Source organism: Pundamilia nyererei, unplaced genomic scaffold (assembly GCF_000239375.1).
Source record: "Pundamilia nyererei isolate P.nyererei 1_Seehausen unplaced genomic scaffold, PunNye1.0 scaffold00070, whole genome shotgun sequence".
Lineage (NCBI taxonomy): Eukaryota > Metazoa > Chordata > Actinopteri > Cichliformes > Cichlidae > Pundamilia > Pundamilia nyererei.
Window position 1 is genome coordinate 1,324,207 of NW_005187471.1, and position 16,456 is coordinate 1,340,662.

At 38.8% G+C, this 16,456-nt stretch overlaps 2 protein-coding genes across 10 annotated transcripts in view; both read right to left on the reverse strand.

The window, feature by feature from the left end:
• tnika (TRAF2 and NCK interacting kinase a) overlaps positions 1 to 1,373 on the reverse strand; it is a 55,315-nt gene extending 53,942 nt beyond the window's left edge. For all 9 annotated transcript variants that reach the window (XM_005736608.1, XM_005736605.1, XM_005736606.1 and 6 more), the window contains exon 1: positions 966 to 1,373. In XM_005736608.1, the coding sequence (XP_005736665.1) occupies positions 966 to 1,022 (57 nt within the window). In that variant the 5' untranslated portion in view covers positions 1,023 to 1,373. The remainder of the gene's footprint in view (positions 1 to 965) is intronic.
• Positions 1,374 to 3,975: 2,602 nt separating this feature from the next.
• The window catches only part of pld1a (phospholipase D1a), a 31,017-nt gene continuing 18,536 nt past the window's right edge, over positions 3,976 to 16,456 (reverse strand). The window contains exons 12-26 of the mRNA XM_005736609.1: positions 14,935 to 15,016; positions 14,411 to 14,521; positions 14,047 to 14,238; positions 13,207 to 13,420; positions 12,865 to 12,993; positions 12,447 to 12,565; positions 11,977 to 12,090; positions 9,807 to 9,917; positions 9,389 to 9,477; positions 8,936 to 9,049; positions 8,718 to 8,767; positions 8,458 to 8,592; positions 7,785 to 7,938; positions 6,473 to 6,590; positions 3,976 to 6,153 (exon numbers count right to left, since the gene is read on the reverse strand). Of these exons, the coding sequence (XP_005736666.1) occupies positions 5,929 to 6,153; positions 6,473 to 6,590; positions 7,785 to 7,938; positions 8,458 to 8,592; positions 8,718 to 8,767; positions 8,936 to 9,049; positions 9,389 to 9,477; positions 9,807 to 9,917; positions 11,977 to 12,090; positions 12,447 to 12,565; positions 12,865 to 12,993; positions 13,207 to 13,420; positions 14,047 to 14,238; positions 14,411 to 14,521; positions 14,935 to 15,016 (1,957 nt within the window). The 3' untranslated portion in view covers positions 3,976 to 5,928. The remainder of the gene's footprint in view (positions 6,154 to 6,472; positions 6,591 to 7,784; positions 7,939 to 8,457; positions 8,593 to 8,717; positions 8,768 to 8,935; positions 9,050 to 9,388; positions 9,478 to 9,806; positions 9,918 to 11,976; positions 12,091 to 12,446; positions 12,566 to 12,864; positions 12,994 to 13,206; positions 13,421 to 14,046; positions 14,239 to 14,410; positions 14,522 to 14,934; positions 15,017 to 16,456) is intronic.

Consider the following 16,456-nt stretch of genomic DNA (forward strand, 5'->3'; position numbering starts at 1 on the left):
GACGACAACTGCGCTGTGTGAGAGAGACAAAGCAAGAGGGATGTGGTTTTGTTTCTCAAAGCGGCAAACGGGTCTTTAGCTGAAGCATCCCTTACTGCTTTATGCAGTTGACTATCAGCTTGGCAGACACCTACACATTAGAAACACACGTACTGCCCAATGAAGTGAAAATACGGGTCTGCACACATAAACACAGGCTGTTTGTGTATGCCTGTCTGTTTGTGTGCACATGTGTGTGTGCGTGTTTGTGTGTATTATGGCTTACAGCACATACTGGATGAACAAAAGAACTGGCTATTGCAGCATGCAAGGCTTCAGTTGTGACTTTGAGTAGGTTACAGTGACTACAGGTAGGTTGGCACACTTGCCTCTCTCTCTTGCACACACACGCACACACACACACTGAGTAAATACCATGATGAACAGCAAGAGAGAGGAAATCTGGATGAATATGAGTTTGACTTAAAAGCAGTTTTTGTCGTGTTCTTACAATACACAAGCCAAGAGAATCAGCAGTGTGTGGTTGAAATAGGTTAAATTCCACTCTGAATCAATTCTGATGAGGCTATAATAGGCTGGCCCACTGAAAGAAGATACACAACACCCCCTATCCAGGTCAGCAAAATCACAGCCTCAACCTCAATTCAGCATCACACACAACACCGACCTTCCTGTAACTGACTTGAATGAAGATAAGCCTTCAGATGTGCGAGCCAGCTGTAATGTTAGTTAATGTCTATATATAATTTGATCTATAATTTGACACACTGTGGCGGCCCGTCTCCCGCACATCCGCCTTTTGCAGCCTCCTCTGCTCTGTGCCGGTTGTTATTCAGGGAGCACTGTCAGGTGCAAGAGAAGGAGGAACGCGCGAGTGCACACATCAATTTTCTTACACACAGACACGCACACACACACTTTTTCTTTTTTTTCTTTAACAGAAATTAAACGTAAATTAATCTTACTCTCAAAGTAGATAGGTCGATTTCGTCCAGGCTCCGTGCTGGAGAGTCACTCGCCATGATGGAGGACACAAAAAAGCGACTGTCTGTTGTCCGATATCCAGAAACGGTCTTAGCTGTCACGACTGTGTGGTCTCCTCTGCTGCTAGGTCTCTACTATTCCCCCTCTCTCTTGCACAGTGATGTGTCAATGGATGAGAAAATAATATCAGTCCCTTTCTCGTCAGCAGCTGGACGCTCCTCGGGCCTGGAGCGCACAGCTAGAGCGCAAACGCGTGGATGATAGAAAGCGATAGCACCGTGTACATCAACACTTGGAAGTCCATGTCTGCGGGATGTAGACCATACAGAGTAAGGTGAAGCAATACGGAGACTGATTTGTTTCTGGTACAGAAGCTGCTGTGACAGCCAGCCAGTAAATATAGAGAAGGAGGGAGGTGGGAGCCGCTTTCCCTCAGCAAACCACGCCTGTTACCGGGCGGGGTTTACTGAGGCAGCGAGGACTTCCAAACTTTTTTCTTCCTCATGTTTAATAGCAATGTCCTTGTACAAAAGAAAAGAAAAGAAAGGAAAAGAAAAGAAACTGAGTGAAGATATACTTTCTGATTTTTGCTTATATTTCCCTGTGTACTTTTGATTAAATAGAACAACTATGTATATTTTCTTTCTTTCTTTATTTTTTTTCAAAAAATCGGTATATTTTAATCACAAGGTATAAGAAGACTAAATGTAACCCGGCACAACACACACACAAACACAGATAATTATTGAATCCATCAAATGTAAACACACACACAGCAAGTGAACTGCTGTCTGTTTATCAGGTTTCCTGTTACCTTGCAACCGCTTTCCCGAAATGCCTGAAGCGTTTTCATAAATCTGTGGAAACATGATAAACAACGAATAACATTCTCATTCCACCAAAGACAATACGAAACCTCTCTGGTCTCTGTATCCAACTCTAGGTTCCCCTGAATTTGCCTGAGGGCAAGCAAGAGACAAGAAAAACACAGTAAATGATTTATTTATTAATCAATTATTAAAAAAACAACGACAACAGCAACGATGCTACTACTACTACTGATAATAATAATAATAATAATAATAATAATAATAATAATTCTTATTATAATTATTATTATTATTTTATTTGTATAGTACTTTTCTACAAAGTGCTTCACAGTGTCAATAGAAGCCACAGATTAAAGTTAAGTATGCCTGTTCAAACATACAGACACATTAATGGACACTAAATCAACAGTACGGTCAGACATTCATTCCAACATACACACTTCCATACACGCAAATAGTTGTAAAGTATAGCCCAAAGCAAAGAGGGAAATTAAGGGAAAGCTTATAAAAATGTGTATTCAGCAGTTGTTTTAAACAAATATCAGAATAGGTCACCTGATAGAGGCTAAGCGAGGCTGTCCCAAAGTGGACTCTGCTGATTCTGTCAAACAAGAACCTTGGATTTTGTTTATCATTATTAACCAAACCAGCAACATAAGATGTGCCAAGATATTTTATGAGTTAGTTTAGTGTGGAGGAAGTAAAAAAGTTTCCAAGTATTTACGTTACAGAACATCGTAAAAATAGCATTGACTTCCATCCAAGTTCAGTCAGTGTAGAGTTTAATATTATTAGCACTAGGCGAGGCAAGCAAAGCAATGCCAGTAGAAAACAGATGGAAACATCAAGACATCAAAACACAAAATTCCACACTGACATACCTGTGAAAGGAACTTCCTTTTCAGGGGTTTTCATCATGCCCTTAACTGAAGAGATTTCTAAGGAAGAAAGTTTATTTGGGTTTGACATGTTTGTTTTTTTTCCATAAAGTGCCAAACAAAAATAAGAACAAGGAAGGAGGGCTGTTTTCAGGAAGAAAAAATGGAAAGTTAATTATTTCCCAGCTGTGTGTTTTTGGCTTTACACAATTAATTTCAAACAGATTTTATTTTAGAGAATGTAGACACTCAAGCAGATCAGAGGTTTTTTGTTTTGGCTTTTCTTGTCACATTTTGGAGTACTGCCACTGAAACCATGCATGACTTCACAACAACCTGTGTCATGTGCTTAAGAGAATTCTTAATGACACATAAACTAAATTCCCGATCAGGTAGCTTTATATCCTTATGTTTCTAAACCAGCAAGCAACTAGGCCATCTCACATGCCATAACATGCAGCCAACGACATTCTACTGAATAAGGCCTCCTGAGTTTTATGGAGTGTCATTTTCCAGAGAAGGGAGGAGCGTTATGTAATCAACTGCCTTCAAATGGAAGGACAAAAAAAAAAACTAAGCCTTTAGCATTCATGCTCTTTATGTTTTGCTGTTTCTTTTATGTTCCTTATGTGCTTCCTATGAAATCCCCTCGTTTGGGTTTGTTAGTACTTCTTTTGCTATAGCAGAGCTGATTGCACACATGTACAAGTGGCCAACGCCCCGGTGATTTTTCACAATAAAAAAAAAACCATTCGTTTAGCATATTATTCTCCACTTTCCACTATATATGTTTGCAATTTGTAATTCTCCATATAAATTTTAATGTTTGGTTCATAGACACAGTGGGTCTTTTATACAACAGTATAGTCTTTCCTACCAGATTCCCAAATAATATAAGATGTCCTTCAGCCTAGCTTTTGCACCCAACTTTTATTCACAAAGTTAATTAAACATATTGATTATTGCAAATGCTGCTGATTTCACTGCTTCATGAGAAAAGAAATACAAGTTTGCTGTTTTCTGGGAGTTAACAGGTTCAACAGTTCTTATTTCTTATGCAAGAACCTACCTGTTTGTTCATAGTTGGAGCGAAAAGCCGTTGTTTTACTCATATTGATGTGTACTAGAGATGGGAATGTAGTCACACAGGAATTATAAAAACATATTATGCAGGAGCCTGTTATTAAAGCTGGTCTGTCAAGCCATATATCTTAGAAATGATCAAGTTTCACAGCTGTGTCTACTTTCATGTGAAAAGGAAACAAAAAGTCCAAAGATATGCGTATTTGTTAGTCATTTTAATTACATAGTTTCAAATGAACAAATAGATATCGGAAATCTTTAACTGTACAAAAAGGTTATTGTGCATAAACTGAATGAAGGCAAGAGGTCCAGAGAGTTTACAGAAACAACAGCTTCAAGGTGGGTATGAAAAAGAAAAAAGTCCAAAATCATCAGTGTGAACGTGACATACATTTAAAAATAAATCTTAAAGAATGCTCGATTCTTTAAAATCCATAAATAATAAACAGGGCAGACGATAATGTCAAATTCAAAACAGTTAAAAAAGTAAAAGTGTTTTAAGCACTTTATTTTACATCTGCCAATTTTGTGGTCCCAGTCATTTTCTCTTACATAAATGGCAATGATTCACACATTGGGTAGACAAAGGGTTCTGCCTTTTCATGACAAAACTGGAGCTCTATGCCAGGTCAAAGTAATTATGTGCTTGATTTGTAAAATACATTGCGACTCCAATGTGTCATAATTACCGGCTGTGCGATTCGTTTCTAAAGAAGTGTTTTTTTATCTTCACATTTAGGGGATGGTGATGCTCAAACAAGACAATGTGGAAAATATTAAAAATGAAAACAAACTGGGTAACACGAGTCCATACTTTCACATTTACAAAATATATAAACTGCTCGTGGATCACCTATCGCAAGTATCTCGATAAAAGGTAATTTTACTCTGAACTGTTACATTACAAGAAAAACAAAACAAAAAAATAAAGACTTTGAAATGCTGTTTTCAATCTGGAACTACACAGAAGCTGGAACGAAGCAATTTCAAAGCCTGACTTCATACGAAAGCTTTACATCCAGCTTCATCTGCATGCTTAATGACAAACATAATTGCTGTAGTTTTGCTGGGTTTCTTTTGTTACAATGTTCAAAATCCATTTTCACTCACCAAGAGGACCTTAAAGATCCTGGAGATCTTATTTTCTAATTTTGCAACTGATTTTTAGGAAGCTAGCACCATCTGCTGAACAAAGAAGAAATTTCTCTTCTCAATGGGTACGCCGATTGTCTTAAAAAGCCACTGAATCATTTTAACAGGTCACAAAACATCTTCAACAACAAATAAAATGTCAGTGATGAAGTTTTGTTTTTTTTCTCAGAGGTGCGATTGGTACAAGCATCACGGCAATCAGATTTCAGCATAGTTAGTAAACTGTGCACTGCTCTCGAAACGGTAACATTGTCTCTGTGCAGTTGGCAACAAAGTAAAGACCAAGCATAACTTCAATTTCTTACACAAACAAAATCTTCAAAACACCTCTGAGATTACATGCTTGTAAATTTAAATAATTTATCAAAAGCAGCACATACTTAACAGACAACTCTTCCGTGAGCTCATAAACAGCATACATGGCACTAATGCATGTTACGGGCATACATAACGAACTCAGTTAATCACATTTTACCATCTAATGTTTAGATTTTGTGATTTCTAAACAGAGCTGAATATCTGTTAGTGTCATAAATTGGTTATAGACTTCATCATCATGGTCCCATACAAGCTTCTGCCATCTTATGAGCCTTTTGCACAGTTCAAAGGTCTAAGCATCTAGAATTGAAGATAAAGTGATTCCCAAAACCCAGTCTTCATGTTGTCTTTCCACATATTGAATGCAGTCACACTGCTATCATAGGTGCCCATCTTCTTCACATAATACATCCAAACACTAACATGCTATAACTACTGTCTAGTGTTTTCCAGTAGCAATAGATCTCAGAGATTTGTCATTGCTCAGCAATCGTATCAAGCAAAAAGAGAAAGTTTTAATCTGACTTTCATCTCAGAAATCTATTATTCAGAAGTGATCTCTTGCAACTCCAGTACTGAACATTTATCATCATTAAACTGTAAAAAACCACCCAGAGGCTTCCCACAAGAGGCCTTCTCAAGGAACAGTCCATTTCATTTTGTGAGTAATGGGCTGAAACCCTTCATGTCCAGATCTCAGTTGGAACCATGGCTTCCTTTGTCCCAACAGAGGGCATGAGATTTTGCTCAGACAGGAAGTCCAGAGGAAATTGCACTAGGAAGCCACGGATTTTGCGCAGCTCCTCCTGAGCTCGGGCAAGATCAGTCTGGGCCAAACCTGGCTTGGACTGGTACTGCTCCAACTCCGACATATTTCTAACAAGGGATGAAGGAAGGCAGCGAAACACCTGCAACCAAACATATGCCTCATTAACTTAAGTCAAGGTTTGTGGCAGTCTATCTGAGTGGACCGTGAGATTTTAGTTAACTGTTCTGTCCACGAGTTTCTCTGAGAGTGAAAGACAAACTCGTGGGCAGTTACAAAATGGGCCAAGGTAGTGCTGTGTTCAGATAAAACTTTAGCTAAAATATGGTCTGTGCTGAGTTTAAAACATGGTTTATCTCTGAATTATCTCTTTCTTAAAGGCACAAACTCAAAATGATTACCTGCCATTCACTAAACTGAATGTTTTCTTTCCACATGTGAAATGTTAATGTTTACTCTACCTTCTCGTAAATGGTGGCGTTGCGGCCAGCTGTTGTCATCCACACCTCCTTGTAGAAACGGTCACTGATGGGGTCAGAAAGGTCAATGCTGGTGTCAGAGTGTCCTCCAAGAATAGTTCTGTTCAGAAGGGAAAGACAGATAGAGAAAATGTTTTAGTGATTACAGAAATCACTGCTTATTATTGCAACTATCTAACTAGGCAGTCACAGGGCAGCAACACTTTGTATTTAGGCATGTAAGTCTGCTGAAGCTCAAAATGAACATCAGAAAGGGAAGAAAGGTCATTTATGTGACTTTAAAAGTGGGATGGTTGTTGGCACCAGCCAGGCTGTTCTGAGTATTTCAGATGTTGCTAATCTACTGGGATTATTCCATAAAACCGCATCTAGGGCTTACAGAGAATGGTCCACAAAAGGGAAGATATACAGCTGACTGGCAGTTCTCTGAGGCTGTACATGCCAGAGGTCAGAGGAGTAAGGCAAGACTATTTCAAGCTGATAGCAAGGCAACCATCTCTCAGGCAACTCAAATAACTACTAGTTATAACCAAGGTATCTAGAAGAGCATCTCTGAACACACACAACACATCAAACCTTGAAACAGATGGGCTACAGCAGCAGAAGACCACACCAGGTGCCTGTCCTGTCAGCTAGGAACAAGAAACTGAGGCTACAGTTCACACAGGCTCACCAAAATTGATTCATCTTGCCTTCTATCAACAACTCAAACAACTACTGGTAGTGTAGTTATCTGTGTGATATTTTCTTGCCCCTCTTTGTGCCCCGTAGTATAAACTGGGCAGTGTTTCACTGAGCCTGACGGCTTCCATGAAGACCGTTCCCCATGTCACAAAGCTGAAATCATCTAATACTGTCTTAATTATATTCAAATGGCTTCCACGGTTACCAGATCTCAATCCTATGGGATTGGAATAGGATTAAAAAACAATTCTGGAAAAACTGTGTGATGTGATCATATTAATAGACCAAAATCCATGATTAATACACCCAGCACCTTGTTAAATCTATGTCAGCTCTAAAGCGAAATTGAGTCCATCCCAGTACTAGCAATGTGTTCCTAACAAGGCAGCTGGTGAGTGTATTTCTTTTGCATTCTTTCTTTCTTTGTTGTTTCAAAGCCACATGTACATTAGCTGTTATTTACATGTAGGCATGTAGTGGGATTTTCGGCACGATAAACAAAAATTTCAATATATAAAATGTCAAGCACTTAAAAAATAACAACATATCACAAAATAGCAATGTGCTTTTAACGTTGTCATCTCATACACACATACAAACAGACAAGCACCTGAAGCATTCGAGGCGCAGTTGAAGAGCGTAATGCCCAGCTTCATACTCCTCTCCATCCATTACTGAGGGAACCTTTTCGGAGTCTTCAACGATCACTGCCACCTCGCTGTCACGTTTACCCAGCATACTTCTGTCATTGATGTTCGCAGAGCCTGCAACAGACACACAGAGCTGGTTAAATGTAGTCTATGACTTGAGCTAACTTCTGCTGTTGGTATGTAAGCCTGTTTTTTTTATTATTTTGACAGATTCAAAGTGGCGGTATCCTGCTAGGGACTGATTTACATATACTGTCATAAACAATAACTTTTCACCTTATTTACATTGATTTGTATTTACAAGAGAACAGATTTAAAGAGAGAAAAGAAGAGGAATATTAATAAGAAGACATGGAGTGCTTTTCCTTTTGTCGAAAGGGTGAGCTGCACTTTATACACCAGCAGGTGGCACAACAGAGCAACGTACCACTCCACACACATTGACACAACAGCATTATTATGCAAATTTATTAGCCATTCACATGGTGATAAAACGAGGAAATAGAACCAGATTTTTAGCATTATCACATTTTGATGGTGTCGAGCCAGAGAAGCCAGTTTCTTCAAATAGTAGCTGGTGAAAACAGCATAAGAAGAGAAAGTGACAGAAGGTGAGATGAGAGAAAGACTAACCAATGATGACTGTATTGTCGTCAGCGATGAGCATCTTGCTGTGGACGTAGATGAGCTCTGTGACGAGGCGTCCCGCTAGCTCAGCATGAGTCCGAAGTCCAGCAAAGGAGATGTAGTTCATCCACTGATCGCCCACTGGGAAATAGAAGAGATCAAAACTAGAATTTAGATAACATTATGGCGGCGGGTGAATCTGAAAGAATATCAGAAGTTTTTTGGGTCTCAGAATACTTAATTTTATAGCTTATCTCTCAACTTACTCTCCTTTTTCAACTGGGAGATGATAGAGTACTCTCCTCTGATCATGGTTCTGAGGGGACAAGAGATTAAATCTCACCACAGCGCATGTAAACGTCACATGAGAAAATCCTAGTTTTGTGATGTGCTTTCTCATTTCCCTTCCCCCTTCCTCTTTCAATACGTTCAATACAAAGTTCAATACAACATTCAATTCTTCTGAAAAAGTCATGTGATCTACCTGTAGTTAAAGTGCATGACAGCCTGGATGGCATTCCCTCCACCAGTGGTGATGTCTCCCTCAAACCCAGGCAGCAGTGGGGTGACCACATACACACGGTATTTCTTACGCTCTCTGTACGCAAACATACATGATTTTTAGACTTAGGCCCAGAAGCATATGCATTACATTTTACATCTTCATTACAGTAAATGGACTGGTTCTTATATAGCGCTTTTCTACTCATCTGAGCACTCAAAGCGCTTTACACAACTTGTGCATTCACCCATTCACACAAGCACATTTTTCTAAGTCCTTTATAGCTAACATTCACACACATTCATACTCCGATGGATGCATCACCACCAACCTTCCGATCAGTAGATGACCTGCTCTACCACCTGAGCTACAGCCACCCTAGTACAATCAAAACCACTTCTTAAACAAACAAGCTGCTTCAATAAAGGGAAGTACTTGTCTGCCCTGATGATCCTTTCAATGATGGCGTCTCCAATCTTGTTGTAGACCGTCCTGTTGTCAGCACAACTAATGAAAAACTGATTCTGAGTGAGACAGAGAAAAGAAAGGGAGGAATGACACAAACCCAAAGTGCAAAAGCAACAACAGTTATGGCTCCCAGGTTTTGATTCCCCCTAAAATAATTATAGTTTTATGTTTCTGACTTTAATTTCACGATGTGAGAAAGCATTTTGGCTGACATATAATAAAAGGAGTCATCTCTGTACTGGGAATATTAACACATTTCAGAAGAGACATGTGTTGTTTTGCATCAAAGTCAAACATCAGTGCTTTGATAATAAAGTTTGAATATCAGCTTCAAAATGCAGTATTTCTCTTTTATTTTTATATCTGACTCTCTCTGTTGTTTTACCTCTATGTAGATGTAGTGCTTGCTCTTGGCGATGACTTGGATGTAGGCATTGTGGATGGACTCCTCGTGGTATTTTATGCCTGCCGACCAGTCTGCAGATGACCGTAACACCTTTTACACACAGACAGAGTACAAATGTGTGTGTTGATTCATTTAATGTTTCACACATACAGTTGTGTTTAGAAGTTTACACACACTAATCATAGCTGTGGATGTCATGGGCTTGTAAAAATCGCAGATTTACAGAAGTTTGGAAGCTCTCTAAGAGCCATTTCTAAACAAAGATTCTTAGAACATCATTTCAAACAATTGCACATGTTATTCTGATGTGTCTCCACTTTGTCATTTGGAAGAACGCCCAATCTGTCACCCTTAGATGAGAGAAAATTTGTTAGGATGTTGAGGAACCACCAAGACTGCCATGAACTGGAGAATGGTGGCAAGTTTTGCATCGCTATATATTGAGAGGCTGCCAACCGAGAAAGAAACTCCTGCTTTAAAATCTAACCTTCAAGCTTAATTGAAATTTGCAGCTACCCTCATGGACAAGCCAAATGCCTTCTAGAGAAAAGTTTTTTGGTTTTATGGACATGGCAGACAAAGACTGAGCTGTTTGACTACAATGGCAAGAGATCTGTTTGGGGGACTGCACCAATTCTGCCAAAAAGACCACTTAAATATCCAATCAGAATTATGTTAGAAGTTTATTGACAGCTATCAAGTGTCTGGTAGAGGTGCAACTTCCTGAAGTGTCAGTGGGGATATATGCATGTTTGAGTCTTTTTGTATATAGGGCTGTGCGATATTACCAAAATCTCATATCCTGATATTAAGACATCTATCATCCGATAACGACATAAATCACAAAAATGTAACATGTTCTATAAATTCTGCGAATCTCGGTCAGCTCGACTTGCGTGAAGTGTTTCCAGCTGGGCGTCGTGTACCTGGAGTCGAGTGTTTTAACTGATGCGTGAAACATTTTTAGACAGTTGTAACGGCCGCAGTTTTCTTTGTGCGTATTTATTACACGCCGTGCTGCGGGGAAAAGTCTGTTCTAACGTTTGAGTCTAAGGTTTATTTTTTAGCACCTGGCGGCTCTTTTTTGCTTCTCATCCGTAAACACTCTGCATCTTTCACGTGATTCAGTTTATTTTGAAAAGTCTCAACAGGATCTTGAGCTTTATTGTGAAAGGTTTATGCGGAACAAGCGGACACGCGGTGGTTTTACGTCGTTGTTGCTAACAACAAGGCATAAAAACAAACGCTTGTCTGTCTGTAGTGTGGTTATATTAAATATAAGAGAAAGTGAGAACTTTAAGAAATTAATATAGCCACTACAGGGAAATAATGAAAAAATATTGCAGTGAAAAAACAGTTTATTTTGCGACACCACGAAACAAACGATAGCGTAAAATGAAACATAGATGTTTTTATCTCGTTATATCGAACAGCCCTATTTGTATACTTTTAACCCTGTGGGAATTACAAAAATCCAAAATAAATTCAAACGTGTGCAACCAAATTTTTTAAAGTCATTGAAGATGTATGTTGAAGATGTATGTTGTACAGTAATTCCACCCGGAAAAGGAACTGTTCAAAGAAATCATTAAAAGCCATGATGATGGACAATGATGTATTTGTAAACTTCTGACTGCAAATAAGAACTACATTCAAGAAAAATAATGTGATTTCCAACTGTGGTTCTCACAATATTCCTGATCAAGTACAGTTTACATATTTTGTCAATGGTTAAAATATATAGTTAAAGTTAACTAATTAAGCATATGAGTAAGTTAAATGTATATTAATAGACGCAAATGGAAAGCTTGCACATTATGTTCTTAGAGATGTCCCTTCAGAAAAGTGGCTAACAAAATAAACGACATAAACAAACACAAGTAATGGAGTCATGATGGTTTGTTTGTCCACTTCTTATGTTAGGCAACAATTTCTCTCAGAGGTCGGTTCCTTTTGGGTAAAAACCCTTGAGTATCAACGCAAGACAAACTTTGTGGTTATATAACTTTCTGGCCCATAGACAGTGGATTTTTTTTTATCATTTGTTTGCATTATGTACATGTTTTGGCTTGTTTTTGTTTCAGTTTGTACTTCATATAAATATGACATTCACAATATGCTTTCTTTTATGCCTGAAATGTTGCCTTACCTGAACTTTAGCATTAACACATTCAGGAACTTGGTATCTGAGCTCATTGGTAGTGGAGTGAGATTTAGGCAGCAGGAATGGATAAGACAGGGAGCGATACTTTGGCTTCATGATCTGCAGAAAAGACATGTGGAGAATTTAGGCAGGAGACGGTAAATACAGTCTCTATAGAGGAAGCATTCTTTTTTGAATAAACAGGGGGAAAAGTTGGTGGCATGGAAAGCTTGAGCACCACGATGAGGATTACATTATATTTTCCATGTCTCCTATTATCCTGCTTTTTATGAAAGTGAGTCATGATTTGAAGTTAACACCATCTTTCCACAACTTATAATAATAATTAAAGTATTTAATTATTAACTAACAAACCACTAAAAAGTGGCTATAAATTCCCAGTTAAAGAAGTTAAATTTTAAGCTTTGCTCCTGCTCTACAACTCTTTGTGTTTTTGGCCAAAGTACACTGCGTGCCTTAGTGAAGTTCCAACGCTGAATAAAGTGTCTTGCCACATCCCGGGCAGCTCTACCATGAACCACTGAGGCAATGTCATGCCAGGGCATTCTGGAAGTGGTGTACCTGTCGATGAAGTCTGCAAAAAGAGGAACAGATCCAAAAAGGATTTTTTTAGATTAAGAACTTAAAAATGTAAAAGAAAAGAATGGCTGCAAAAATATGGAGAAATATACAGTGATAAAAAATAAATAGTGAGACCAGCTGAAACAGTAAGAAGACATAACGTACAGTGAGGTCAGATATTTTAGTGGAGAGGGTTTGAGTGAAAAAAGTGGAACAAATGTTGCCAATGTGACTCAGATCGACTCTATTTAGTTTTCCAGATGATTATATGTTTCCATCAAACTGCTGGGTGCGTCCATGTGTGTGACCGACCATCAAAAGGTTTCTCCAGCTGGATCCAGTCCTTGTACACAAAGTTGCAGTAGTCCTTTCCATGCCAAAAGCGAGTGTTTCCTTGTAATTCTCCCACACCTGTCTTCAGGCTTCGTACCGAACCGCTCCCTACACATGTGCACATATACAGAACAAATGAATCTACAGCCTTTAAAATATCGACTGCATTTGAAAGTACAACCTTTTACAACGCGCCTCTCATTCACTCACATTCACATTCTCACCCACACAAACACCCCCGCTGTCGTGAGAGGTGGCGTAACAGAGCATCTCACTGCCAAAATAGCAAAGCACGATTTTTTTTCCTCTGCCTTAACATACCTGCGCTATCAACACTGCTGACACTGTCCACATGCTGCAGAGTGTGTTTGTGCCTCAGTGTGCGCAGACTGAAGCGAGCCATCCTGTTGCGACCGATTCCCTTCAGCTTAGGTAAATCCGCTGGATCACTGGGCGGTGTCCCTCGTCCATTGCTCTGAGAGACGCCATCAACAGAGGACAAGCCCTTACTGGATGGAGTGTTGGTGGAGCCAGTCTAGGAACATGAAAACGATCTATAACTGCAGTTTTTTACCTTAAACTATAAGGTTATAATGGACACAGCAGTTTTAATAGGTGCTGTTGATTCATGCTCCATTACATTGCCTAGGGGTGTTGCTAATATTTAATACAGCCAAATAAGGTTTATAAGAAAAGGTTGAAGTCACAAGCTAGAGAGACATTTGCTTTTATGTGGATATTTGCGATCTGTTTTGTTTTTTGGTTTTTTTTTGTCCAGCCAAAAGTGGAACAATTCAAAAGGTTTCATTTGCTTTCTGGTCTGAATGGCGTTCTCCAAATTGGAAACTGTCATCACGGGTATTAACAACACATAAAGACTTGTTCTCAATGATGTAAATCATGTGAGGAGTCCAAAGTGTCAATGCAGTTGGAAAGGTGATTAAAAAAAATAGATACTTGATATTATGAAACTTCTTGCTGGTAGCAGCTCTGTAGCTGTAATGCTGTATGAGAGTTACAGAGAATAAATATTTTATGGTCAGCAGAGCATAATGCGATTGAGTACTTGTGTATAGGAATTCAGTTCAATAAAATTAAGAGGTTGCCAGCTTGCATTGTTATACTTCATTCCCCACATGCAGCTGTGTGTAAATGGAGTACTTTTCTCAGTCTGCTCTCATCTGAACGTGTCACACTTCCCACATCCGTCAGCCGATGCTCTCTGTCGTCCCAGCGCCCGTACGCCAGGTCAATACCGCCCACAAAGGCCACTGATTGGTCAATAACTACGATCTTCTCATGATGTGCCCACAGATAGACAGAGGAGGAGACGTGATCCGGATGACGCATCACCTGGAGCATAAACACACAGCACATATGCAGTACACTTGTATACATTGTAATATGAACAAAAATCTATTATTTTATTTATTCTCACGGTTAATCTGGTCCTGGCTATGACATTGAATAATTTGGGAAATGTGGCACTGCATTGTTTATCAAACCTTAATATCACGTCACTTACCTTAATGTTCGGGTTCAGGTGCAAAAGGGTTCTTTTGCTGTAGCCTGAGTTGATGCCCAGAGCGAGCTCCACCTCTTTATACAACATTACAAAAATTCGGACTCCCTGTTGCTGTGGCAAAGGGCAAATAAATTCGGTTATTCACCAAAAGTCTGTTTCTAATTCATCTATAAAAGCAATGGGAACAGATAAGGATGTGGAATATGTGCACTTAAAGTCAGAAATTCCAGTAACACTAATTTCTTTGGCTATGATAAAAAGGCCTTTGATTTATACCATCTACAGATATAGACAGGATGTACTCTTATGTTCAGTTCATTATGAGAAGTTTAGTAAACATAAACCTTGTGAATACTGGGAGAAGAGCTTTATCCAACTAAAAACAGCAACTTTTCACTACAAATGGTTACATTAAAAAAAATAATTAAAAGGAAAGTACAGGGAAACATTTACACTGAGTGCTCAGTACTTGGTCTGATGTGTATTTCTTAATGAATAATGCTGGCAGTCTAACGTGTACATACTGCTTTGCGCTTGAGGATGCAGTCAAGCCTCCACCTGTTTCCTTCTACAACAGGTCTTTTAAGGAAGATCTCTGGACTCAGCCTGACAAAACAAGAGCGACAGAGAGGAATAAAATTCAACACTAAAGAAGGACAATAAGACAATAAGACGGGCGAACAGATGAATAAATGATGCATTCTCACTCATTAAGACAGATTAAAAGTAATGTTTGCCTTCACCAGTCAGAGCTCGCGGCACATTTCCTCATAGAGTGTGACAGACATGACATAATGATATAGTCTCATGAGTCATTCACATTGGCATCCTGAGCTTACATGTCTACAATACCATTGGCTCATATTGCACAGGGTGACACCTCATTGGTTAAGACCATAAGCCTAGTGATTACTGCTTTAGAACACAGGGATTTCAGCCACGTCCAGACAGTGGTGCATTTGGCTCTGTGGGATCATAAACTATTATATTTTAAATTACAATGTCAAGAATATTACACCTCTGTTAGCAGAGACAAATAAGTTGGAAAACTTATTTGATTTGGAAAAATGTAACAGGTCATGGGCAATTTTCTTTACCATGCAAACTAACCAAGCTAGTTGTATCTGAGATAAGATTTCCATCTTTGTAGCATACGTTTCCAGGATACTGTAACCCCCCCCGGGATATAATGCAATGTAGGATGTCATACTGACTAACGTATCACAAGAGAAAGAAAGAAACATTTCAGTTTTATTTTCATATATTAATTTTCATATATTTTCATCTAATTATTTATCTATCTTTTTATAGAGTGCTGGGACAGACTGGCAATCTGTCCTGGATGTTCCATGTACCAGGGTGCCTCTCACGCCATGACATGGATAAACAGATGGATTGATCTACACATATATTTCATAGCCGATAATAAAAACATAATACTTAATAATTTCTCAGGTGATGATAGACAAGACAGGGATAAAAGGGGTGGGGCAGAAGGATAAACTGATATGGAGATTGTATCTTTGTGTCACTGTATTTCTTTGCCCGAAGCAAGGAGATAATAATTAAAGTTAACAACATGTCATGGCTCTATAGTACAGAGTTGTTGGTTATAATGTAATGTTTAACTGCATTTATTACTCTCACAGGTACCAAAATATCAATCTGTTGTTTTGTTCCTTGGAAGCAGCTCAAAAAAGCCATTACTATTAATCTGTATATTATCTTTATCTAGTTCAGAGCCATCAATTGCTATGGAAACATCACCGAGAACGGAGTTTCTTCATGTTCAGGAGACGTGGATATGCACTTTAAAATATATAGGTACTATTATTTTAGAGATGTATTAACTGTGCTTCCAAGCAGCTAGGCAGCTGCTGAGGGCCTCAGTGAGGGCAAAACAAAGGATGTTGAGTAGTTGTGTCAATATGGTGCAAAATTTTCCACTGGGCCTGACCTTTAAAGTTCGCAAAACAAGAAGACTTCAGCATATAGTGGGAGTGGAAAATCTATGACATTACTCTGGTACTGATGCAAAAAAAAAAA